This window comes from Nomia melanderi, chromosome 8 (assembly GCF_051020985.1).
Source record: "Nomia melanderi isolate GNS246 chromosome 8, iyNomMela1, whole genome shotgun sequence".
Lineage (NCBI taxonomy): Eukaryota > Metazoa > Arthropoda > Insecta > Hymenoptera > Halictidae > Nomia > Nomia melanderi.
The window spans coordinates 1,565,531-1,585,086 of NC_135006.1; the positions used below are offsets into that span (position 1 = coordinate 1,565,531).

General features: G+C 36.9%; 2 protein-coding genes across 10 annotated transcripts in view; one reads left to right on the forward strand and one right to left on the reverse strand.

Moving 5' to 3' along the window:
- LOC116426488 (Myosin-7a binding protein) overlaps positions 1–3,758 on the reverse strand; it is a 70,113-nt gene extending 66,355 nt beyond the window's left edge. Inside the window, exons 1-2 of one of the 5 annotated variants that reach the window (XM_031975479.2) lie at positions 2,260–3,723; positions 1,672–1,989 (exon numbers count right to left, since the gene is read on the reverse strand). In XM_031975479.2, the coding sequence (XP_031831339.1) occupies positions 1,672–1,757 (86 nt within the window). In that variant the 5' untranslated portion in view covers positions 1,758–1,989; positions 2,260–3,723. Of the gene's footprint in view, positions 1–1,671; positions 1,990–2,259 lie in introns of all 5 variants that reach the window. The other 4 variants (XM_031975480.2, XM_076370035.1, XM_076370037.1 and 1 more) reach the window with 4 other exon arrangements.
- The window catches only part of LOC116426490 (choline/ethanolamine transporter flvcr2a), a 39,692-nt gene that overhangs the window by 3,693 nt on the left and 16,443 nt on the right, over positions 1–19,556 (forward strand). The window contains exons 2-3 of one of the 5 annotated variants that reach the window (XM_076370044.1): positions 16,122–16,190; positions 16,278–17,588. The exons of 2 other annotated variants lie outside the window; for them this stretch is intronic. Coding sequence is in view for 1 of the 3 variants with exons in the window: in XM_031975493.2 (XP_031831353.1) it covers positions 8,875–8,994 (120 nt within the window). In the remaining 2 variants the exon portion in view is untranslated. Of the gene's footprint in view, positions 1–8,042; positions 8,995–16,121; positions 16,191–16,242; positions 17,589–19,556 lie in introns of those variants that run through there. 2 more of the 5 variants (XM_076370043.1, XM_031975493.2) reach the window with 2 other exon arrangements.

Here is a 19,556-nt window from a genome sequence, read left to right on the forward strand (position 1 = left end):
AACATTATTTGAAATTGAATTGGCTGAATCTTGATCTAAGATAAATAGATAAATAAGTTTCAGTTATTCGAATATTCCGCCAGGATAGTAATTATCTATTATTTCTAGAAAATCATCGTACCCAACTTCCGTATAATTAATTTTTAAACGCTTGGATAATTCGTTCCTATTTATTTCCATTGCTCTGTAAGTTACAGACGTATAAAAACACACAACGTATAATTTACTGTACATGGTGCTCAGCATTATCCATCGAAGAATTATTTCTTCAATATTTCTTTTAAATACTTCTTCAACAAAAAAAAACACGGTTGCGTATGTAACAATCCGTTATCAGATTCAACGATTGTAAAATTGTGGCACAACCGCTTAATGTATTGGTCGAGCATCGGCTATGGTAATTAAACCTAACAAAAAATGCATATTGCATCCTGCACTGCAACCAAAGAATTTTTACTTCTCAACAATCGAATCAAACATAAGAATAATATTTATTCATCGGCTATTAATGCAAATTCAAATATTTAAAAATGCAATTGAAAAAATCGAATTGCAACAGGAAACGATTTTCCCTAACAAACATTATGAAAAAAGCTAAATTTTGGATATGTTACCGTATCCTGTGTATTCTACGCAATCTTATACTTTCAAATTTCCCGTGGATGTTTAATAATATCCGTCTTCCAGTAGAATTGTCTATGTTCCTCTTCGTTTTTTCAAGGAAAGGGAAAATGCTATAAAATATCAATCTCCACCGGCTTCATTCGTTATCGAGCGTGATCCAGCAGCAGATAATTTTTGTTTGAGATCGCTTAGATGGACGCGAAGTGAAAAACTTCACTTTCGAGCCTTGAGGATATCACGGATGGGCGTTAATGACGCGTGACGTGGCGCGAACACACGCTCGGCTTGTTTGCGACGCGCTTCAGGCCTCTTCGGGGACTTTTTGTCCGGAGAAACGAGTCCGTGCGCGGACTTCGAGCTTTCGTGGGATTAGAAAATAACATAGACAGCGTGGTGGTCCACTGTGAAATTTAGAAATCGCGTCTAATCGTGGCTGGATCTTAATCGATTTCGTTCCTTTCATCGGTGTCTCCTTCCACTTTTTCTTTCGCGAATTATTCGCGTTCTTTCCCCTTGATTCATCAAATTTTCTCAGTCTGTCATTAATAATTTCTTAAATAATGAATAATTTAACAATTTATTCGAATAAATCAGTTACTCATTACTCGAAGTATCTGCGTTAGATGTCCGAATTATTCGCAGCTTTGTTTACACTTGTCCTGTTTGCACTGTTATTAAAATAAAATAAACGATTCCAATCAATCAAAATTAATATCATTCCAATCTATGGCAATGTAGTATTCGAAAAAATATGACTGAACTTTTTGAACATGTAAATACGGATTGTTCCAATAAACAGAAAAGAATTATTGAGATAAACAGTCCAGTCAACTCATCAATCATCAGCAATCAGCAATAATAAAGTATCATTTGATTGAAATATACATTCGTCGGAAGTTCAATCCACTAATTATCTCGAATAATTCATTAAAAAAGCAATTTGAGGTTGAACTTCGCATCGACAGGAAGGTTCCCATTTTCAGTTGACGATTAAAGGCTCCCTCCCCAAGGAAATAAACGGTGAAACGTCTGTTCTCGCTCACTTACCCCTTGAGGATAGCGCTGAAGACAAGGAAGCAGATCCCGGAAGCGACGCCCGCCGCCAGTAAGCTGATCCCGGATGACGCGATCATTTCTTCCCCTGTCGCGGAATATTTCGTGGAATCGTGGCTATCGATCGCGATCACACTGTATATACGAACTCTTCGTCGCGTTTAATTATTACTGATGGATCCAGAGAGTTCCTTGTTACCCCCGAGTTCCATTTTTTTCCTTTGCTCTCCTCTTCGAGCGATTCTCTCATCCAGAAATAAAAAATATCCTTCCACACTTTCCGGTAGGCTTGAGTCTCGTTTAACACGTTGACTGCCCCACGAAAATTTTTAATTTATATATTTTAATATTGTTTCTTCTTTCATAGCAAAGATTTCATTTAATTTAATTTATTCATATAAAATCATATCATATACAAAATAATTTAAGTGATTATATACACGATTAACCGAAAAATTGTAGAAGCGAGTTACACGTCAAATGGTAACCAATTGATAAGTACCAATTATGCTAAATGATATTAGAAATAATTATTAATTCGGCGTCACAGTCCTTTCGTTTTACTATTATTCAGTTACTCACGTTACTGAATATTCTTATCAGACGTCAATCTTCGTACTGCAATTGTTTTCCAGCAATCAGGGAGCTGAGAGTCATTAGTGACCACTGTGGCAACCAACGTGTTAAATTCCTCCTAGGGCAGGCGAATCAATTAATCGAATGATGAATGATTACACGAGGACTCGGTACAACTGCTCCCCGGATACTGAGGCCGACTGATTTCTGTCGGGCAATCGATACGCGAGCTGGTTATCTGACTTCAGATAAAGCCTCGATCGGCGATTTCGGTCGATCTGGATTGCGCGAGATCGAAGAACGCCGCGATTCTCCGGGATCGATCCCCGATTGAACCTATGGACTTCGAGCTCATCGATTATTTTCTTCTGATTTCCCCTAGGACCATAGATTGTTTATACAAACAGGAAATTGTTACTGCGATTGTTCTCGAAGCAATGGGGTTCTGTTTCTTCAATTTTTACCGATGTTGCAGGCTTTAGTTTTCAAGAGATTCCTCGTGGGGCTGTTAAAACGTAAACAGTGTTATCATTTTTCTTGATTAAAAAAGTGAAGCTAAGTGTTCCTGAGTCTTGCTGGCTTTTATGGACACTAAATCTTGATGAAATATTTTACGTTCTAGTAGGAAGCGAATCGAAAACAGGCCATTACAAGGAAAATGTCATGGGTTCCGAGGAAATCGTACTAATTGGTTATTCAATTTTCCTGAAGACTGGAACTCATTTATTCTTCTTTGCTGTTTCATGTTTCCTTCATTAAGATGAAAGTCCGTTTCTTCTTTCTATTACGCGGAGATTAAATTCTTCTTTCTCTCAAGTTACAAAGTGTGAAACTTGAAATATCGAATTTCAAACTTCAAACTTCAAGCTTCAAATTTCGAGTTCCAAGTTTTAGACATCAAATCTCTGAGTCCAGACTTCGAATTTCAAACTCCAGACTACAAATTTCAATTTCTGGGCTTCTTCAATTTGCTGAACCACTTGACTGGCTCTTTATGTACACAATTCCATCGAACTGTTCTCTCTCATTCGGTAAAGTTAATCACTTCGGCAAACGAAACGCTCGTTTAACAATCTCTCAGGCAGAGGACTGCGCGAACATGTCTCAGTTACCCAACAGAAATCGTCGAAATCTCTCTCTGTTTTTTGAGAGGAAATAATTCAGGAGCAACGTCAGTGGTACGAATCTTCTCGGTCAAAGGAGGACCAATTCGTCGAACGGTGTCGCACTTTCACGTACTTTTCCCCGAGAAAATTCCGAAAGCTCTTCGGGCGCGGTGCGCTGTGCTCGTTGGTAACCGTGATTAAAATGGTAACTGGAGTATCCAGGAGATGTGAACGGACCGCACGATAAGATTGAACTGAAGCATAGCAATGGTCCCGCGTGCATACACGCGTGCACATTCCCAAGATCGTCGCGCGGCCGTCGTTATTGCGCCTCGGCGCGGCTCCGATATACGCCTAGGATTCGTCCGGACGTCACGGTTTCGATGATTTGCGAGAGCCCGATGATTGCTCGACGATTGCTCGCTCATAGAGCAATTCCAGCCCGAAGCAAACTCATTCGCCGCTGCATTAGTCAACCGGTTGCTTCTTTCAGCGTCGGCTAGATTTTTATCTATTTCATTAATGGCATGATTTGTTAAATGATAAACAAAACGACGAGTTGAGAGATAGTTCCTTCGCGAGATGTTATGTGGAGGAATGTATTAAATAAAATAATCTACGCGAAAGTAAACACTTAATAATGTACTTTAATGAAGAAATACCTTCTAATATTATTTTAATTGGTGGAAATGTTTATGGACAATCAAAAGTTTGAAGTTTCATGATCTTGTAGGATGTATTTTATACATAGTCATTTTTATAGAATCGTAATTTACAGGGTATATTTTTAATGGACCACATTCGATACGAATGGAATGTATGCACGTGACTTATGCACGTAAGAAATATACCGTGAAAACGTATGAATTACAGGAAGCATGAAACACATGAAATATATGAAGCGTGTGAAACGAATGAAGTACATGATCCATTTATTCACGCGTCAAGTGTGTGAAATTTATTTCATAACTCTTCTTCCTTCGTTCGGATAATAATATATACGAGTAGCTTCAGCCACAAATGCGTCTAACTCTCTATTATCAGTCATTGTTTGGAAAGTCTTGTTTTCTATGGATTCTTTTCTCAAACATACGAGAAAATCACGCATAAAAACTTACACACTTTTAAACGCTTCAATCAAACGAAGAGAATACAAACATTCATCAACTTACGTAAAGACATTTATTTACATTATTTTAAACGTTAGAATATTTTACAATAGAACCCTTTATAACGATAAAAAGGCCCGCGTACTTAATTTCCCGTTTACGAATTTCACATTAAATTCCCCTTTTTGATGCTGGTTCAACTTGCATTAACACTAAAACTACCGAGCAATTACAGTGACTTGTTTCCAATGTTTTATCAAATTAGAACAATACGTTTCTTGAGATTCGAAGGACCTCCTGGCCTTGTATCTGTGCGAACACACGAATTTCATTGAAAATGTTTCGCAAAAACGCCTTCATAATTTAAATACTTGCAAAATCAACATTCTGACGTCAATTCGATCCGACTGGTAGGTATACTGTTAACTTGGTCCTGTTTTTATCAATTTCTTATGGAAAATCTTCCATAGCTATTTTTCGACGATTTTTTCATCACGTTACAGGAGGTCCTACTGCATAACGTAATTAAAATTTGCAATCGCAGTCCCGTGATTCTACATCGCCCCGATAATTAAATCAGCCAGAAAATCAGAGAGAACCGAGGGTAAAGGAGAATTTTAACTCCAAGAATCCATTCTCCTCGCCGAGAGTCAAAGAAGGAACAAGTCGGCTAGAAGAAAGTTCATGCTTCACCCGGGAAAAAGGGTTCGGTAGAAAGAAAAGATTTCCACAAAGAGAAATTCATTATCATTACTGCGAGCGGTGGAGAGTTAGCTTCAGCTAAATTCTTTTGAATAAAAATCGCTCGATCAATTTACCGTGATAGCGGGGTAACCCACTATTCTAGGAAAAAAATACCGACGGTTGAAGCGAACCATCTTTTTCCTTCTCGCAGGAGTGCGTCAATTCTACAGGGTGTTCGAAGGTTAACAGGTGTGGTTACAATTCGGAGTAACATTCACTAAAATTAACCAAAATTGTACAAAAAATGGAATACATTAAAGAGTTTAATAAATACGTGAAAGATATATTTTTCGAGACATTTCCTTGGTTGAAAATTGATTTATTATTAGAAGAAATGTTGGAATTATAAAACGGAATTCAGAAGTGCTGCAAACATTTGTTTAATGTCTATATATTTATCAATGATGCAAAGAATACTTGCCTTCGAAATGATTTTTACTATACACCGAATTTGATACGCTAAATGGTAACTTTAATTTTTGAAAGATTAAATGCTTTTCATCTTGTATTATTCATTATTTATTATCAGTTTTTGTTTTTCCCGTTCCACCTGGAGATTGAGTCCTCGTAGTTTGATTGGTTAAGGGCAACCCTTAGTGAAAACCGCGGAGATGCTTACGGAGATGGAAAAACGTTCCCTTGTAAAAAGCCTACTACAGAGGAAAACGACAAAAGTGTGGAGGAACGGAGAAAAGACCGAGGGATGCTTATGTAACTTTCGTTCGAGGCCGTTGCGTCACCGTTACCTCGGCCCATGTCGTTCGCGAAAGGAGAAAAAATAATTCGCGTGTGGCTGGTACAATGCTGCCGATAAAGAACGGGAATAATGTTTTTTTTTTCTTCCGTTATATATAGTTCCATTAAATGGTTTCAAAAAATGATTTTACAGATTGTTCGCTTCCTGTTGAATCTGATATTCTTCACGGTAATTCAATGCATTCTTGAACTGTTTTTTCGTTTCTAGTGAATTTTATTTTGGAATTTTATTTTATATATCATACATTAATTTGTTGATCGATTTGAATTTTTTAAGATTTTAATGGGCCAAGAATTCTTTATTCCTGTTTTTTCGAAGAAATATCCTATAGTAGTGGTGGTCGTGAAGCATCGAAATTGAAGTATTAAAAATTATTAAAGTAACAAGATGTTTTGGAGATTGTTATTACGTGAAGATTTGAATTGTTGTCTCTGGTGAGTCATATGCAATTTTTACGTCATGGAGAATTCTGCTCCTACGAGAGTGCAGATGCAATTCGCTGTGTAAGTTGGGTTGCCTGCCTGGTAGGAGTGCCTGACTAACACTGTCGGTAACTACTACCAGCAGTCCTACCAGGCATTAAAAATAAAAATATATCATTATAAAATATTTGTATTAATTCACGTTTTTATCAACTGATCAACTGATAAAATGCATTATGAACATTGTAAAATGTATAATAAATACATAATCTCAAATATCCTTTTAATCCTTCTGTATTATTTATCTAATCTTTTTATTCACATTTCATAAAAGAAATTAAATTACAGTTCATACTCATTTATCGAAAAGAAAAATGCTTGTTATGAATATTAAAAAGATTCGTTTCTTGCACTGTCAAGTATTATTGTGAGTTACCATTACCATAAACGGTCATTCTCAGCATCATTCATAAGGTATAATTTTCAATTAAACAGCAATACAAGAGTATTGTTATGCATGACAATACACAGGTCGACAATGTAGATTTATCCTGTGGAGAATTTCGTGCTGATCGAATAGTGTTGGCGAAGGACAGTTTTATGCCTATACACGTACAGTCTCATTATCACATCAAGCACGTCCGAATTGATCACCGGACGCTACTTCAATAAACACTCATGTTTTAATAACGTCCGGCCATTTATTTCATTCAGGGCACATAAAACTTGTATCCTTTTTTCATTTAAATCCTCGAATCGAAAAAATTGTGACACTAAAAAATATTAGCCTCCTCTGATACGAGACACTTGCTCTAAGTTATCAGTCACGTTGAAGTAGCGAAGCAAAGTTTGTTTCCCTTGGAAACTAGGTCAGAAATGCAACAAATCATTCCGACTATAACCTGATCACCTGACAACCTACTTCTCTTTTCGATGGATCTCCTGAGACCCTCGTAAACAAACCTTCGGAGCTACGTAGCTCACTTTCGATTAAATGTTCGTTCTTCTAGAAGTTTCCTATACTAGTAGTATTCTAAGCATTGGTAGCGACATTTTCATTTCCAAGACACGTAGTATATTTCGAAATGACATTTAGAATTCACTACTATTGATGGTAAATTGTTGAAGAACGTATCATCAACCTTAACGTCATGAAACATCAAGAAATTTCTTTTGTGACCTAATTTGTAAGATTTTTCAAATCCTTAAATTTTCAGATTTTCAAATTTACATATTTTCGAATTTCTAAATTTTCAAGTATTTAAATTTTTAAGCTTTCAAAACATCTAATTATCTATTCCCCATCTTCCAATCCCCAATTATCATAGACCCATAAAATCCCATAGTCGATTGATTTACTCGTCGATCCGATCCATTCACTAAGCAACCCTGGCTGTAATCTCAGAAACGACACCGTAAAACCCGCAATAAATTAACAAGTCTATTCCAAATCAGCGTTGTTTGCGATCCAATTTAATGTCCGACTGCCGCAAAGGAAAAAAAACTCCTTCAACGAAAGAGTCTTTCCTTGTCGGGCCAACATTTCCATCCGGCGACGTAACATCCAAATATTTGCACAACTTGTTTGCCGGACCGGGGCGTTCTTTTATTAATGCGGTCGTCAGCGATTCCTGAGCGAGTCGCTGAGCCGCTTGGCTCGATTAGCATTGAAATCAGTGTCCGATAAGAGCGTCCGATCGACGGAAATTCGCGGAGGCGCCGATAGAGCGTCGCAGTTCCGCGATCCCGCGCGGCGAGCGAGCGATCACGAACCTGCTGTATCAGCCGTTACACGCGTGTTCAACCCGGCCACTGCAAACATCAACGCCTGAGCGAAATTAATATCGAAGCTGCGGATCCGCTTCGCTAATCGGCGCGACGACGACGCTGTGAAAACGACGGCTACCGTCAATTAACGCAACCGAAACCAAGTGCAATTACGTTCCTCGTTAACCCATCCGCGTGAAATGTTGGTTCTGAATGTCGATCGATGGTGACGATTCCAATTTGCCTAATTTTGAAGTGACTCGTTAATTTTATAAAAGTAGTATTGCAGTTTCATTGGTATTTATAATGAAAAGAATATTCTAAGGTGAATAATAGGATATTTCGGAGGGAAATAGTAAGAGTAGTTTGTTGGGAGTTTGGAATAGAGTGGCCAAAAGAATAATAGGAAATTGAGAAGTAATTTAAAGTTAAATTAGATTTTCATTTGGTTTTGGTAACGAAGTAATTTAACACAAATGATAAGAATATCGACAAAGTACATTTAGAAGCGTTGAGAATTTGGAAACGAAAACTGATTAAGTAAAAGAAAAACCCGCGAAGATTTATCGAAGTACAGAAGTAAAAACATAAAGTTTCATCTTAATAAAGAGAAAGAAAAGTAAATAAACTAGTGTGACTGGAACGAAATATCTCAGTAAAATAAACGTATAGTAGAATTTTATCGAAAATTACGAAGAATAAAAGTGATCAGCAAAATGGAGAAGAAATCAGCGAGCATTTTGAAAATGAATGAAGATAGAGGGAATGCGGAGGAATTGGATGGGCTTTTATTTCCGAATCGAGACTCCTCCCTTCGGCCGGTGTCACGCAATCAGGTACGGACTTTTCCCGTTTTCTACTACGCTCGAATTGATTAGATAACCTGGGAGATAGTCGGCTGAATAACTTTCCTATTGTTCGGCACCGATCTAAGGACCGAGCGCCAACTTTTATGCGCTTTTTGCGGTCGTAGGTATCCATGCAAAGAGAAATGAACCCTTTCGAACCATAACGCACGCTGTTCCTTGTGAAAGGATACCGTGCGTTCCAATGGATCCTTTTTCATTCCCTTTTAGCGGGAAGTATAGGTTTACTTGCCGATAAAGGGAGAAAACACGTGGCAAGTTTGTTTCGAAATGTTGTCGGCCAGATGGAGCCTTTGTTATCAAAAGAAAGTTAGTGTGGAATGAATCACAAGTGTTATGAAATAACAATTGCGCACATTGTGAAGTTGTTTTGGTAATTTCTTTTCTATAGAATTTGGATATTGAAAAGTCTCAAGTAAAGATTTGTGACGTTGTTTTGTTAACTTCTTTTCTATAGGCTTTGAATATTGAGAAGTAACAATTAAAGTTTTGTGAAGCTATTTTGCTAATAATGTTTCTACAGTGTTTATATAGTGTGAAGTGTCTAAAGGATATGACAATTTTGAAACTTATTACTTATTTGAAAATTTCGAATTGGATTGTGAAATGGTCTGTGGTCATTGCTTTGCTTTCCAATGGTTAAACAATTACGCAATAAACTTGTGAAGTGAATGAATAATTTGAATGGCTTGGAACGAATCTTTTGTTTCACTGAGTTCGGGAAACTTGCAATGAAGCGAACGTACACTGCAAACCAAAAGTTTGTAATTACACTGTGAACGAATGAATGAATGAAGTTAAGTAATTACTGGTAACTGTAGTAATTTATAAAAAGAATGTAATTGCCTTTGACAAGCAATATTAATCTTGAAACAGGGGCAAATTGTTCACGTTGTACCTAAATGAAAATTAATTACAGTCCAAACTCCTGGAGGGTAGTGTATCTACCACTTTCGCAGTAAAGCATTACAATGCTTCCAATTGCATGCTTTGTTACTCCGAAGCATAATTATCTCATAAATAGTAATTAGTTAATTTAAATTTGCACTGAATTTGTACCATATTACGAACATGCAGATAAAACCATATCATATAAACACATGTTACAATTCAAGTATAAAATATAACAAACAAAAAGAAAATCTTCATCGAACATTCAATAAAATTTCCTTCCTCATTAAATCTATTAAAATATTCGACAATGGAATCAACTGTGTAAATAAATTGGTACTTACCTTCCTTGTGCCAATCAAGAAATGTCCAAAAATATTTAAAAGAGGCCAGTAAAAACGGCAGAGTCATGTTTTTATTATTAAAACATCAGAATTTTCCTCTTAATTTACAGATACAGCGATCATTTCTTTAACCCTTTGAGGCTACAAAAATTTAATTATATAAACAAAAGTATATACATAGCTTTCTTCATTACTAATATTTTAGAGTTTGATATAAAATTTCATTTTCTATAGAAGATCCTTTCGACATTTTTAAAAATCCTCATTCGCAAAGGATGAAGAAAGTTTAAGAATATTAAGCGACGTTTGTCTGCGGCCATTGAAACGCCATTTTGGGCGGGCAATTTGAACATCTGACAAAGAGGAAACGGTCGAAACGTCGTGATAAGACGCATCATTGATAAAACATTTAGCCACGATGAGTATTATCTATATTATCTGCGCGCCGTGCTGGCATTACACGATATAAATTATGATACTTGACTACGCGCGTCAAGTTATGCAACGCGAGTCCGCGCGGGTGCATGTAAATCGTTCACGTGTTCCATAAATATTAAACATGCGGATGGCGCTTAATCCTCGGCCTTCCGACGATTTCAGAAAGACGCGAGTCCGTTTGTTCCTTATCGACCGCGAGTTATCTTTCTTCCAAAATAATAGCGAGTTATTAACTACTAGTAAAACAAATATGTTCGATCGCGACTACGGGCATGCTCCAATTCCAAGAGTTTAACGAAAAAGAGAGAATTTAACAAAAAATTATAAGAATTCAATTCTAATTTCTGATGACATCTATTATAGTATTTAAGTGAAATAATTAATTGTATTAAATAATTTTAAACGTCTAACGGTTCTATACTATCACTGTTTGCGAATTAAGAGAATTAAAACTAGTTATTTTGCATGGTACATAGATATAGTATCACTTACGAGTAATTGAAGATGCGCATGACTGTGATGCATAAGAAGCCGCTTCTGATTAATTTAAGCTAAGCACTGTTATTTTACTGCGCCATGAAACTAACAGCATAAAAGGAATTCAGTATATCGGAACGTGTTTATATTACGATCCAATAAACTGAACAATTGTCCGTCCCTTATCTAAATTCTGGAGGAGATTAACACTCGTGCGATTGTAGATTAGGTCAGGTGTTCTCTCAAGAAACTGTTAATGACTCTTAACTGTTAATTGTACACTTCATTCATGAACTTCATTAAAATATTTTCGTGCTTTGTTTTGTAGGAACTCAAATAAAGATCTAATAATAATTAAGTAAAATACGAAATAAACACATTTCTAATCTTTCAATAATTTTCTTATAAAAAGCCGTTTTCTTCTTCTAAGAAAATGTTAACTTCTCTATAGAAACATTTAGAATATTTGCCAAATTATAATCTCAAATTTCAAAGATAAAATTATTAAAAATATTTCTGGAACATAGTTACGATATCCAGTTAGCTTTGATATCAACAATAGGACTGACAAGGTAAACAATAAAATAACGAAGATTTGGAAAAAATTTTCCTCGTTCCACGTATCGATTGTTTAGATTTCGAGTCGTGATTTCTGCAACATTCGCGATCGCCGAGACGTTTCTTTTTTATTTTCCCGTGTTATGTCATCAATGACATAACATCTGTCGAAGTGATCCATCGACGGATCGATCAGATAATCTTCTTCGAATTCCAGAAACCGTTAATGTCGCGATAAAAAAACAACCAGTTGCACACTTTGACATTATTTGTGAACGTTATGATAACAAAAGAACCAGTTGCAAATTTTGAAACAAATTAGGTTCCACAGACCGTTCACGTTACGATGACAAAAGAACCAGTTGCAAACATTGAAACAAATAAAAAGGTTATCGAGGAGATCTCGTAGAAAATTTCTACCACCATTGAATCTTCCCTTATCTTTGACTCTCGAGACGGCGAGGTTATGTTCTGCGTCGTTAAAAATCGATCAGGCCATGCATTCTCGGCGATTGAGTAGAAACATCGGGTAAACGATAAGAAAAAAATGTACCGTCTCATTCGAGAAGCTTGTTCCGAATTATTCCGTTCCCCCGTTGAACAGATAAGCACACATTCAATTATTTAATGTATGTAATGGAGCTTGGTGATCTCTAATCGATCGGTTATTTTAATCTAAACCACTTTGTACAATTGATCAAAACTTAATTATCTTAGATCTCAACGAAATGTTTACAAGCTTCGGAATTTTTCTGAGAGGAATGTAGAAATATTCCATCGCGATAAATTTTAGATTAAATTACGCACGAGCGTGATTTCATGAATGAAAATAGTCTACAAAGATCTATAATTTTATATAAAATTCGAGAATGTACTCTGCTGATTACGAGCGTCAGCTCGTTTTACGTTTGAAGCTACTTAAACGATATTAAAAATAAATCGAAGTCGATGGAATCTTGGAATCAAGTTCCACTGATTTATTCTTAAATCCAGAGATTCGAATCGACCGTTATCGAAGATCAGTTTCGTCAACGTATCGTTTTGAAGCCTCCAATAGTATTCAGTGGAATCCCCTAGAAAAACTCGAATCGCTTGAAACCCATAACGCGAAACTGCAATAAATCGAAACTGTCTAAGCCACGTTTATTTTCTGAAAATCGCAGCTCCCGTCGATCTATTTCAGACTTACGTTTTATTATTAGGAGACTGCATCGTCGTTCGCCGTGCAATAATAATTTACAATAGGCTCTCTAATCGTCGATTCCAGAATCCCGCGCCAGTAAAATCGGATTTGTCGGGACTTAACTCGTATTCTCGGAAGATCGCTGTTTGCTCGCCGTTGTATCACGCTCCGAGCACGAACCGAGCGATCGGTATCGGCGTCACGCACCGCACCTTTCGCCGGCGATGCTTATTTATTTTCCAGTTTATTTTCTCTGTCTTCGCTTTTCCTTTCGATTAACACTGTAAGCACTGTGTCAACCGAATTCCGATAACATCGGTTGTTGTATACATTCACCCCTCTGCGAACGAGAATTTTTTGAGGTATTCAAAACTTTGATCTAAGACAGTTAACTTACATATCGATCTCCTAAATGCTAGAGAAAAATATAACAATCTCTTTTTATTCGAATAATTCAGTTATTTCTTTGAAACTTTGGATTCTACCAAGATGGCGAGATTTGTTCTCAAAAGGTCAAAAATTCATTTTCTCGTTGACATATCTAACCGATCAAATTTCATTGAAGCTAGGAAATTTAAAAAAATCAAGAGAGCAATCACGAGAAATGTTCATTTTTCTGTCTCCTTAGGAAAATTATTTTAATTGTATATAATTTGATGGCTGATAATGCAACGTGATACTAGAATATCCAACAATCGATAAAACGGTCACGGATAAGTCCGCCATTTTCCAGCGATCCCGTGAAGTACGTCTTTAATCCGATCCATTCAATCTCAATTTTTCAGCAAAGGAAACCAGTCCGTTAGATCGCAACTTCGCGATGTTTATGGCGGCTTTGTCGTCTCTCGAACGCTTCGTATGTTTATAGCAAAATTCGCGTCTATGAAACGATAAAGTAAAGTCTATCGATATGGTTCACTCGAGCGTTTTATCTGTGACGTGTCGTTAAACATATAATCGAGAACACTAGTTTCGAGAAATTGGTCTGCCTCACCGAGGATTTCTATAAACTTGATCCTCGTTGATCCTCCGGAGCGTAGTACGAGATGTTTCCGAATCGAAAGTGGAATCGTCGCGTCTTTGGTCAGACACTCATTGACTAGAACGGTTTCGCAATACAATTCTATACTTCTGCATATTAATTCTAGAAATGTCAATAATTCAATTCCATTAAAAATAAAATGATCACATCATGGTTAACTTTATCACGCTTCATTTTATATTTTCAATTTTAAATTAGTCTTCAAAGAACACAAAATGGATCGTTAGTGTTATCTGTCGGTAAAACAGATTTGTAGTTCTACATTCTTTTAATTTGAGTCACGGTACTTTTTCACAATGATAAGTGACGCGTGTTATAATGTACTCATGTTATAGACTATTTCGGTGTGTTTTGTATTTTATTTGAAATTTTGAAATGAGAAGGAAAATGCTAGGAGTGAAATCGATGTGTAAAAGGTTGTTGTGAATCTCCATGAACGGTAATATGGAGTTCATTCTTGTATTGTATATTATGTACCATTCCAGGTTTATAAAGTCCAGTTTAAAGTAAACTTTGTATATAAAGTCCAGTATCCAGCGTTGCTCCAGATTACTAGACCATCAAAAGTTCCATTACAACAGCGATGGCCTTGCACCAGGCCGTCGTGTCGTTATCGTTCACCGCCATTATTGCGAGAATGAACTTTTTCTGTTTACGGTAATGCTCTCGTTTCACGCATGACGTGCACATATTCGAGCAGTGAAATTATCAGATATGTTGCTGACATCCTCGTGTATACAACGATATCATTCTTTCGAAATATTTGGACTGATCCACGGTGAATATCGAATGGATGCGAGGAATACTAATCTTTCGGTATTAAAAAATCGAGTGCTCCGTTCACTGGCGGAATATTTAATTGTAGAGAAGAGACAACCTTCGATGTATATCTGGTGTTCCAGCAGGAAGAGCAAAGTAACAATACGCGCACTGGTAATTCTTCAAAAGAAATTGATCAAACGGTAATTTTTATCTCAAGATTCGTGAACCGGATGCCAGGTATCACAAGATATAAAAACGTTTTCGGTGACGAACAAATTGTGAAGCACTGTTTACTTTTTAGATTCAGCAAAAACGTATGAAGTACGTAATGTATGAAGTGGACAAATCGCCATAGAATCTAAAACATTTTGTACTCTTCAGAGTTTATCTCGAATGATTAATTATAATCACTATTAATTATAAAAACGACCCCTTGATATCTCGAGTGGATAAATCATCAGAGTTTAATACAATCTGTGCTCTTCAGGATTTATCTCGACTGATTATCATAATTAATTTTCTAATCTTTTTATACTCCCAATAGATCAAACAAATAAATTCAGATTATCCAAACTCTGAAACTTTACGAAACAATGCTAATATAAAATAGAATAGAATCTAGAGCAACCTTTATCTATGTCTCTCACAGAATCTAATGCACCCCTTATCTATCGGTTATAGAATCCAGAGCAAATTTTATCATCCTCTCTCAACTATCTCAAACAACCACCCCATTTCATTTACTTTCCAAACACATTTCTTCCGTGAAAAAAATTTCCTTGTAGATTATCCCTGTAAGATAAACAAGTGAATTACCTGAAACAATAGACTATAAAAAACTACCTCATACTATTATCTAAGTACTTACACTGTTAAACATTTTTATTCCATATTGATCATGTAACATATTGTAATTATTTCCAAGTAACTTGAAAATGTAGGTTATAGATGATTAACTTGTTACAAATATTTTCGTGTGTATTCAAAATTACGTAGTCTATAATCTATATAATCACACTGAACATGTAATATTGAAAATATCTCATATCTCGCAAGCTTACTGTAACGGCACACCGTATCACCTCCACCTATAAATTGTCCAAAAAAAGTAATGACATTGACAACCTATCACAAGTTCATCAAAATCAGTAACGATTCGCTAATCTGTATAATCGCCACATTAAACACACAGCGTTAAAAGTATTCTTAGCTGTATCTCGCAATGTAAGACCAACCAGCGTTAACATCTACAGTCGAAAATCGTTCGGATGACCTTGACAATATATCCTACATTCATCGACATCAGTTACGATAACTGCTAATTAACCCTTTAAGTGATATAAGCGCATATATGCGTTCTTCAATCTTTTTAATCTCACACGTGCCGTGATGATAATTATAGGTATATGAGATTAATGCACGCGTTTCTTAGCATTATTCAATGACGAAACAGAAGAATTACAATTTCAATGTAAGTACAACTCAATTAATTGTATAGAATGATATAATTCATCGATCTTCAGATCAGCAAAGAAATATTCAACACGAAACGTTCCAGCTGGGAATATTCAACGCTCAAAGGGTTAAACACACAGCGTTCCAAGTTTTCTCGAAAATTAAGACGAACCGTCTATGACACCTACATCAAAGAATTGCCGAAAACCGATGACCTTGCCAACGCACCCCAAGTTCATCAATATCAATAACTATCCGCTAATCTGTATAATTACCACATTAAACACACAACGTGAAATAATCCTCCCGCAAAATAAGACCGACCGCCTATAGCACCTACATCAAAGAATTGTCGAAAGCCGATGACCTTGGCAACGCACCCCAAGCTCATCAAGATTAGTAACGCTAATCTATATAATTACCGGGACGGACAAATAGCTGTCGTGTTGAACCGAGACGAGGAGAATTAGGAGAAAGACGGGGCCGTTATCGGTACCGCGCGTCTAATCGCGAAACGACAGCGGGCTTCGAACCGCAGACCGGGTGCCTCGCGCAGAAGCAATAGGCGGCCCGCGGTCGGACGATGCGCGAGACAAGAGAGCCGCTATCAGAGGAAGGACGTAGGTGGTGTCGGGCCGCGCCGAATCCATCGGATTTAGTTAATGTCCAGCACTCCGTGGACTCGGATGTCGCATCGGCAAGCTGCCAGAGGCGATGACAGGGAAACGCGTACCGCGTCAGCACAGAACGTCTCACCCCTTATTGCTTCCTTGAAACCTGCCGACGGAGCTGGTCCGCTCATCGAGTCCTCTAACCCCCGCAGCTGATCGATAAAACGTAAAAAGGGAGAAAGAGAGAGAGAGAGAGAGAGAGAGAGAGAGAGAGAGAGAGAGAGAGAAAGAGAAAGACCCGTACACAGAACGAGAAAGGGACGAGTCGGCGCGCATCTCTCGACATCGAAGATCCTTGGAGATCCTTTCGTTCGACGATCTTTTCGCCCGGGAAACCTGTTGGTAGAGTCTTCCGTTCGAAGATCCTTCTGTCCGATCTTGCCCACAATTTCCCGAAGGCGTATATTTGGAGAAGGAAGAGTTCCGTGACGAGTTCGATCCAGAATTTGTAAGATAGATTGTTGTTTGATCGAGCCATCGAGCTGGATTTTCGGGACTTTCGCGCGTCGTTCGGCTGACGGAGCAACAGAGGTTTGTTTTGATCGTGTGGCCGGCTCGAGCCACCGCGATATCCACGTGGTTTTGCGCGAAATTCTGCGCGGAACCGCGCCACAGCCACCGTTTTCGTGAGATTCACGGGTGCGGATCGATCGTTCGTCATTTATGAGACACGGTGAACGGGGAGGTTCGGGACGCGAGTCTCTCATTTCGGGAGAGCAGTGGTGTTGGCGTTTGAGACAGAGGTGAGTCTCTTTTTTTTTCCTTTTTCATGGCGGTGCGATTTTTCACGCGGTTTTTTTATGGGGATAGTGAACGATGTTTTGTTGCTCGACTACGGGGTATTTGTGTGATGTTCTATTTTGGGAAACGGGTTTTGGGGGAATCAGGTTAATACTTTGCATCTTGAATTACATTGTTCTAATGTTTGGATATTCGAATGGTTAAGTTTCTGTTTTTAATTCAATTCAAGTTGAAGTAGGAATGCATATATTTATATTTTGATGATTATGATTATGATTATGATGTTTTGATATTGTGTGATAATTCGAAATTGTATTTATACTTAATATATGCGTTATGTTATTATAATTGATAAATATTCTGTTTTGTTTGAATGGAATTGATAAATGATCGGATATTCTAATGACGTCAATATGATATTGCTTTCTGAAAACTTTTCCGAGCTGTAGATGCATAAATATTCGCAGTCAACGTATTATTTATTAGACACGATTCTAGTGAACGGCTATATGAACTGAAGTCTATATTTGGACGAATGACTTTTCATTACACTCTGAAAATAATTAGAGGATAAATGTATTTTGTAGGAAAGGTGAGAAGAAATTTTAATGAATGTCACAGCTTTCAAAAAGTTATTCATTTAAAAATATTCTCGGGACGCATTACGATTCAGTAAGGATTATGTTGTTCAATATAATAATGGGAGCAATATAATCTCATTAAACTAAATACTTCAATTATAAGCCCGTTAGCTTTGAGAAACATAATTAAGAAGATACGTCCCAAGTTTTGTTTATTTAGCTTCTATTACGTTAGATGACTCATTGACATTGTTAAAATTGAAACGAAAGTACCACACTTTTCAAAACAACTGTGACATTATCTCTTGATAAGATTCATAACATCAATTCTAATCTAGTATTCTAAAAATAAATAATTCAAACTGAATACCTTCACAGACTGTTATACTCAAAACATTTCGCTCAGATTGACTCCAGAATGATAATATCGTTTAAACTTTAAGATCTAAACTTTAAAAATTCAGAAATTCTACAATACAAATCCACAAATTACTTTAAAAAAAATTATCATTTACAAACACACAATCCTCTAATTATTCTCGACTACCTAAAGAAACATAAAATTAGAAGTTCAATAAACATAATCACAATCAAAAGGATCCTTCTAATCTTTCAAATTTCTCAGAAATTCGTTCGTTCATTATCTCCAAGAAAATTAACACTCCAATTTTATTTTACACAGAAAAATTCCAATCACCTATATAATTCGTTCGGAGAACTGGCCTTCCCGAAAATCCTTTCGCCCAGCGTAGGTTTTATTAGCACGATAACCAATTAGCGGCACTCAAAGCGTTTTTTTTTTCGTTTCAAATTCTCAAAAACAAATCCGCAAACATTTCCGTGTCCAATTTCGGCCGTCAAAGCTCGAAAAATCTCGTCTTTTGCGACGAGAATTGTATCAGGGAAACATGATTCGACGAATCGGATTGTTCCAGAGGTTTTCCAATTCCGTGGAGCTTTGTACGTCTGCTTCCGTATCAATCTAGAACGATATCTCGCATGAAAGAAGGCCGGGGATTCACAAAACGACCCGCCTCAAAACAGGAAATCGGTTATCTCGTATCGAAACGTGAGAACCGAAGATTCGCTACGATAATTGACGCATTTACCTTTGCAATTATTACTTATCAACCGTTTGCAGCCGAACATATTTGAAATTGTTCAAATCCCTTATAATTAAAATCTATATTATACGTAGAACCTTTAAATATCCACCAAAAAAGGAGGAAATGCCTAATCTTCTGTTACTTAACACTAGAACTACCAAACAGGACGAAATGAGTCACAAAATGTACGTTTCGCAATTATTTAAATCATGAAGATAATTTTGTCAGAAAGTGTCAAGTAAAGTGTATTTGTAAGAACACCAAAATAGAACCTACTAAATCA